The sequence below is a fragment of the Pristiophorus japonicus genome, unplaced genomic scaffold, assembly GCF_044704955.1.
Source record: "Pristiophorus japonicus isolate sPriJap1 unplaced genomic scaffold, sPriJap1.hap1 HAP1_SCAFFOLD_515, whole genome shotgun sequence".
NCBI lineage: Eukaryota > Metazoa > Chordata > Chondrichthyes > Pristiophoridae > Pristiophorus > Pristiophorus japonicus.
In genome coordinates, this window is record NW_027254421.1 from 63,760 (window position 1) to 71,216 (window position 7,457).

At 54.7% G+C, this 7,457-nt stretch overlaps 2 protein-coding genes across 2 annotated transcripts in view; one reads left to right on the top strand and one right to left on the bottom strand.

The window, feature by feature from the left end:
• LOC139253817 (testis-specific serine/threonine-protein kinase 4-like) overlaps window positions 1–5,236 on the bottom strand; it is a 57,172-nt gene extending 51,936 nt beyond the window's left edge. Inside the window, exon 1 of the mRNA XM_070873579.1 lies at window positions 4,818–5,236. Coding sequence (XP_070729680.1) covers window positions 4,818–5,236 — 419 coding nt within the window. The remainder of the gene's footprint in view (window positions 1–4,817) is intronic.
• Window positions 5,237–5,592: 356 nt separating this feature from the next.
• The window catches only part of mdp1 (magnesium dependent phosphatase 1), a 23,252-nt gene continuing 21,387 nt past the window's right edge, over window positions 5,593–7,457 (top strand). The window contains exon 1 of the mRNA XM_070873583.1: window positions 5,593–5,612. Within this exon, the coding sequence (XP_070729684.1) occupies window positions 5,593–5,612 (20 nt within the window). The remainder of the gene's footprint in view (window positions 5,613–7,457) is intronic.

The window sequence follows — 7,457 nt, forward strand, 5'->3', positions numbered from 1 at the left end:
AGAGAGAGGAAGCGAGACAGAGAGAGAGAGACAGAGAGAGCGACAAAGAGAGAGAGACAGAGAGAGAGAGAGAGGGAGCGAGACAGAGAGAGAGAGACAGAGAGAGAGAGCGACAAAAAGAGAGAGACAGAGAGAGAGAGAGGGAGAGAGAGAGGGAGACAAAGAGAGACAGAGGCAGAGAGAGAGACACAGAGAGAGAGAGGGAGACAGAGAGAGAGGGGGAGAGATAGAAAGACAGAGTGAGAGAAACAGACAGACAGAGAGAAAGACAGAGAAAGGGAGAGACAGAGAGAGAGAGAGAGATAGAAAGACAGAGAGAGAAAAACAGACAGACAGAAAGAGAGAGACAGAGCGAGAGAGAGAGAGAGAGACAGAGAGAGAGGGAGACAGAGAGAAAGAGAGAGGGAGAGAGACAGAGAGAGAGGGAGACAGAGAGAAAGAGAGATGGAGAGAGACAGAAAGAGAGCGACAAAGAGAGAGAGACAGAGAAAGAGAGAGAGAGCGGGAGACAGAGAAAGAGAGAGAGAGGGAGACAGAGAAAGAGAGAGAGAGGGAGACAGAGACAGAGAGAGGGAGAGAGACAGAGAACGAGAGCGAGGGAGAGAGACAGAGAGAACGAGAGAGAGGGAGCGACAAAGAGAGAGAGAGACAGAGAAAGAGAGAGAGAGGGAGACAGAGAAAGAGAGAGGGAGAGAGACAGAGAGAGAGGGAGACAGAGAGAAAGAGAGGGAGAGAGACAGAAAGAGAGCGACAAAGAGAGAGAGACAGAGAAAGAGAGAGAGCGGGAGACAGAGAAAGAGAGAGAGAGGGAGACAGAGAAAGAGAGAGAGAGGGAGACAGAGACAGAGAGAGGGAAACAGACAGAGAGAACGAGAGAGCGAGGGAGAGAGACAGAGAGAGCGAGAGAGAGGGAACGACAAAGAGAGAGAGAGACAGAGAAAGAGAGAGAGAGGGAGACAGAGAAAGAGAGAGAGAGGGAGACAGAGAAAGAGAGAGAGAAGAGAGAGAGAGAGGGAGAGAGACAGGGAGAGAGACAGAGAGGGAGACAGAGAGAGCGAGGGAGAGAGAGAGCGAGGGAGACAGAGAGAGAGAGAGAGAGACAGAGAGAGAGGGAGACAGAGAGAGAGAGAGTCAGAGAGAGAAGGAGCGAGAGAGACAGAGAGAGAGGGAGACTGAGAGCGAGAGAGACAGAGACCGAGAGCGAGGGAGACCGAGAGCGAGAGAGAGGGAGACCGAGAGAGACCGACAGAGAGAGAGTGTGAGATCGAGAAATAAACATTTGAGAAATTGGTCTCGGGTGGTGGTGCAAAACGGGCTGTTTTTTTAAATGTATACGTTCTGGGATGTGGGTGTCACTGGCAAAGCCAGTATTTATTGCCCATCCCTAATTGCCCTTCGAGAAGGTGATAGTGAGACGACACCCAGCTCTACCTCACCATCACTTCTCTCGACCCCTCCACAGTCTCTGAATTGTCAGATTGCTTGTCCCACATCCTGTACTGGCTGAGCAGAAATTTTCTCCAATTAAAATATTGTGAAGACCGAAGCCATTATCTTTGGTCCCCGCAACAAACTGCGTTCCCTAGCCACCGACTCCATCCCTCTCCCGAGTATCAATCTGAGGGCGAACCAGGCTGTCCGCAACCACGGTGTCATATTTGACCCTGAAATTAGTTTCCGATCACATATCCACAGCATAACTAAAACCGCCTATTTCCTCCTCCGTAACATCATCCATCTCCGCCCCCTGCCTCAGCTCATCCGCTGCTGAAACCCTCATCCATGCCTTTGTTACCTCTCGACTTGACTATTCCAACGCACTCCTGGCCGGCCTCCCACATTCCACCCTATGTAAACTTGGAAGTCATCCAAAACTCGGCTGCCCCATGTCCTAACTCGCACCAAGTCCCGCTCACCCATCACCCCCTGTGCTCGCTGCTCCGTGTCCTAACTCGCACCCAGTCCCGCTCACCCATCACCCCCTTTGCTCGCTGCTCCGTGTCCTAACTCGCACCAAGTCCCGCTCACCCATCACCCTCTGTGCTCGCTGCCCCGTGTCCTAATTCGCACCAAGTCCCGCTCACCCATCACCCCCTGTGCTCACTGACCCCGTGTCCTAACTCGCACCGAGTCCCGCTCACCCATCACCCCCTGTGCTCACTGACCCCGTGTCCTAACTCACACCAAGTCCCACTCACCCATCACCCCCTGTGCTCGCTGCTCCGTGTCCTAACTCGCACCAAGTCCCGCTCACCCATCACCCCCTGTGCTCGCTGCTCCGTGTCCTAACTCGCATCGAGTCCCGCTCACCCATCACCCCCTGTGCTCACTGCCCCGTGTCCTAACTCGCACCGAGTCCCGCTCACCCATCACCCCCTGAGCTCGCTGACCGACATTGGCTCCTGGTTAATCAACGCCTCGATTTCAAAATTCTCATCCTTGTTTACAAATCCCTCCATGGCCCTCGTCCCCTCCCTATCTCTGTTATCTCCTCCAGCCCCACAACCCCCCGAGATGTCTGCGCTCCTCTAATTCTGCCCTCCTGAGCATCCCTGATTATAATCGCTCCACCATCGGTGGCCTTGCCTTCTGTTGCCTGGGCCCCAAGCTCTGGAGCTCCCTCCCTAAACCTCTCCGCCTCTCTACCTCTCTTTCCTCCTTCAAGATGCTCCTTAAAACCTCCCTCTTTAAAGAAGCTTTTGATCATCTGCCTTAATTCCTTCGGTGGCTCGGGGTCAAATTTATCTGTTTGTCTGTAACATTGCTGTGAAGCGCCTTGGGACATTTTATTACATTAAAGGCGCTATATAAATAAAAGTTATTATGAAATAAGAAACATAAGCAATAGGAGCAGGAGTCGGCCATTCGGCCCCTCGAGCCTGCTCCGCCATTCAATAAGATCACGGCTGATCTGATCATGGACTCAGCTCCACTTCCCCGCCCGCTCCCCATAACCCTTCACTCCCTTATCGCTCAAAAATCTGTCTATCTCCACCTTAAATATATTCAATGACCCAGCCCTCCATGGCTCTCTGGGGCAGAGAATTCCACAGATTTACAACCCTCTGAGAGAAGAAATTCCTCTTCATCATCATTGACGGTCCCTCGAACCAGGAAGACTTGCTTCCACAAGGTCACAGATGTTTCAATGAAGGACCCGATGTTCCAGTCCTGAACTCCAATTGAGGGGGTGGAAGATATGTTTAACGTGGGGTGGCCGTTGCACACCAGCCACCACACGGGCTTGACAGAGCTAGGCCTTTATCGAGTGGCAAGGGCGACTGGAGATCTGCTCTGCTGTACGGGCCTAGTGCGCGCACACATCGCACAGTGTGGGTTGGGCCCGTACTGCCCCTTGGCCCTCGCCTCTCCTGGACCCCGTACCCTCATCTGTCACAAACACTCCGCCACAAACACACGCCTCTCCTTCTCATAACCCACAAAGCAAATACATTGCACGCCTGATATTCATTCCATAGCTTTAAACCATGAATCCCAAAAAGTTAGTTTGCAGGTGCAGCAGGTAATCGGGAAGGCGAATGGAATGTTGGCCTTCATTGCGAGAGGGATGGAGTACAAAAGCAGGGAGGTCCTTCTGCAACTGTACAGGGTATTGGTGAGGCCGCACCTGGAGTACTGCGTGCAGTTTTGGTCACCTTACTTAAGGAAGGATATACTAGCTTTGGAGGGGGTACAGAGACGATTCACTAGGCTGATTCCGGAGATGAGGGGTTACCTTATGATGATAGATTGAGTAGACTGGGTCTTTACTCGTTGGAGTTCAGAAGGATGAGGGGTGATCTTATAGAAACATTTAAAATAATGAAAGGGATAGACAAGATAGAGGCAGAGAGGTTGTTTCCATTGGTGGGGGAGACTAGAACTAGGGGGCACAGCCTCAAAATATGGGGGAGCCAATTTAAAACCGAGTTGAGAAGGAATTTCTTCTCCCAGAGGGTTGTGAATCTGTGGAATTCTCTGCCCAAGGAAGCAGTTGAGGCTAGCTCATTGAATGTATTCAAGTCACAGATAGATAGATTTTTAACCAATAAGGGAATTAAGGGTTATGGGGAGCGGGCGGGTAAGTGGAGCTGAGTCCACGGCCAGATCAGCCATGATCTTGTTGAGTGGCGGAGCAGGCTCGAGGGGCTAGATGGCCTACTCCTGTTCCTAATTCTTATGTTCTTATGTAGCTTTGGAGGGGGTACAGAGATGATTCATTAGGCTGATTCCGGAGATGAGGGGGTTACCGTATGATGATAGATTGAGTAGACTGGGTCTTTACTCGTTGGAGTTCAGAAGGATGAGGGGTGATCTTATAGAAACATTTAAAATAATGAAAGGGATAGACAAGATAGAGGCAGAGAGGTTGTTTCCACTGGTCGGGGAGACTAGAACTAGGGGGCACAGCCTCAAAATACGGGGGAGCCAATTTAAAACCGAGTTGAGAAGGAATTTCTTCTCCCAGAGGGTTGTGAATCTGTGGAATTCTCTGCCCAAGGAAGCAGTTGAGGCTAGCTCATTGAATGTATTCAAGTCACAGAGAGATAGATTTTTAACCAATAAGGGAATTAAGGGTTACGGGGAGAGGGCAGGTAAGTGGAGCTGAGTCCACGGCCAGATCAGCCATGATCTTGTTGAATGGCGGAGCAGGCTCGAGGGGCTAGATGGCCCACTCCTGTTCCTAATTGTTATGTGTTATGTTCTCAGGGGCCCCCAGCCTTATGAATACACCCCCCAAGATCCGCCTGGCTCTTTGCCCCCCGCCCCCCCCCCCCCCACCTTGCCCCTCTCCGCGCCCCCCCCCCCCTCCTTACCTGTGCACCACCCCTCTGCTGTGGATGTAGGCCATTCCCTGGCACAGCTGCTCAAACCACCTGCCCGCTGTCTTCTCGTCGCACGGACCCTTCATGCGGATCTTGTCCATGACCTCGCCCCCTGGCGCCAGCTCCAGCATGATGTACACCCGGTTGGTGGTCTCGATGGACTGGTAGAAGCTGATGAGGTTGGGGTGCTTGAGGGACTTCCACACCTGGATCTCGCGGGGCAGGAACTTGGTGAGGAACTCCACCTCGGCCTTCTCCTTCAGCAGCACCTTGACTGCCACGTTGGTCTTCCACTTCTTGAAGTAGGCCTCCCAGACGATGGCGTAGGCCCCTTTGCCGAGGTAGCGCCCAAGCTGGTAGCCGTGCTTCTCCAGGATAGTGGAGACCACCCTGGCTTGCGAGTTGGCCATCGGAGGGGGAGGGGGAGAAGGGGGGGGGGGGTGGGGTGAAAGGCCTTCAGAGGCGACCGGCGGCGTCTAAAACATGCGGCAAAAACTGAGCGCCGCCTGTCCCCACCCCCCTCCCCAAAACTGAAATCCCCCGGGCGGGCAAAGTCAAAGACTCAGAGCGAATCCCGATTCAGATCCATCGCGTTGGCCGTGACAAATTTACATCTTCAAAGTACGGATGAAAAGTAATCGTTGCTTTCTTTTTTAAAACCAGTTAAGAAGTGAATTTATACATAAATGTGACTGCAGGAAGACAGCGAGAGAACAACAAATGGAACAATGGTCACCGAGAGGAGGGGAAAAAAAACCGAAACACAATGGAGGGTCTCCAACTCAGGCCCGGAAGTTGTGGCAACGGGAAGGCCTCGTTCAATAAATAAACAGCGTTGTCTTCATGCCGGCTCGGGAAAGGTGTCAAGTTAACGGGAGGTCTGAGCCCGTTGCAAGAAAGCTGGTCTCTGAGGAGAAATTCTGTGTATCTGTGACCTCACAAAGACCGGTGGGTTACAGGCCAACGCATCACTGAGGGAGGGAGAGCGAGAGGGAGAGAGAGAAAGGGGGAGGGGGGGGGGGGAGGAAAGAGAGGGGGAGAGAGTGGGGAGAGAGAGTGGGGAGAGAGAGGGAAGAGAGAGAGGGGGGAGAGAGAGTGGGGAGAGAGAGGGAGGAGAGAGAGGGGGGAGAGAGAGAGTGGGGAGAGAGAGTGGGGAGAGAGAGGGAGGAGAGAGAGAGGGAGGAGAGAGAGGGGGGAGGGGGGGAGAGAGAGGGGGAGAGAGAGGGGGAGAGAGTGGGGGAGGGGAGTAGAGAGAGGGAGCGAGAGGGGAGAGAGAGGGGAGAGAGGGAGAGAGAGGGGGAGAGAGAGGGGGAGAGAGAGAGAGGGGGGGAGAGAGTGGGGAGAGAGAGGGGGGAGGGAGAGGGGGTAGAGAGAGGGAGCGAGAGGGGGAGAGAGAGGGGGGAGAGAGAGGTGGAGAGGGGGTAGAGAGAGGGAGCGAGAGGGGGAGAGAGAGGGGGGAGAGAGAGAGAGGGGGGGAGAGAGAGGGGGAGAGAGAGTGGGGAGAGAGAGTGGGGAGAGAGAGGGGGGAGAGAGAGGTGGAGAGCGGGAGAGAGAGGGGGGAGAGAGAGAGAGAGAGGGGGAGAAAGAGGGAGAGAGAGAGAGAGAGTGTGGGGAGAGAGAGTGGGGAGAGAGAGGGGGAGAGAGAGGTGGAGAGCGGGGAGAGAGAGGGGGCAAGAGAGAGGGAGCGAGAGGGGGAGAGAGAGGGGGGAGAGAGAGAGGGGGGAGAGAGAGAGGGGGGAGAGAGAGGGGGGGAGAGAGGGAGAGAGAGTGGGGAGAGAGAGAGGGAGCGAGAGGGGGAGAGAGAGGGGAGAGAGGGTGAGAGGGGGTGAGAGAGAGGGAGCGAGAGGGGGAGAGAGAGGAGGGAGAGAGAGAGGGGGGGAGAGAGAGGGGGAGAGAGTGGGAGAGACAGAGGGGGAGAGAGAGAGAGAGAGTGAGAAAAGGAGAGAGGGGGAGAGAGGGAGAGAGAGGGGGGGAGAGAGTCGGAGAGAGAGGGGGAGAGAGAGGGGGAGAGGGGGTAGAGAGAGGGAGCGAGAGGGGGAGAGAGAGGGGGAGAGAGAGGTGGAGAGGGGGTAGAGAGAGGGAGCGAGAGGGGGAGAGAGAGTGGGGAGAGAGAGAGAGGGGGGGAGAGAGTGGGGAGAGAGAGTGGGGAGAGAGAGGGGGGAGAGAGAGGTGGAGAGCTGGGAGAGAGAGGGGGGAGAGAGAGAGAGAGAGGGGGAGAAAGAGGGAGAGAGAGAGAGAGAGAGAGAGTGAGAAAAGGAGAGAGGGGGGAGAGAGGGGGAGAGAGGGAGGGAGAGGGCGAGAGAGGGAGGGAGAGGGCGAGAGAGAAAGGGGAGAGGGGGGAGAGAGAAAGGGGAAAGGGAGGGGGAAGAGAGGGAGAGAGAGAGAGAGAAAAGGGGAGAGGGGGGAGAAAGGGAGAGAGAGGGGGAGAGAGAGAGAGAAAAGGGGAGAGAGGGCGAGAGAGGGGGGGAGAGAGAGAGAAAAAGGGGAGAGAGAGGAGAGAGAGAGAGAGAAGGGGAGAGAGGGGAGAGAGAGGGGGAAGAGGGGGGGGGGGAGAGGAGTGTATTTATTCAACTATCATTGTAACCCATGGATAAGCTGACTAAGTTGTACACCTTGAGAACATTGACCACA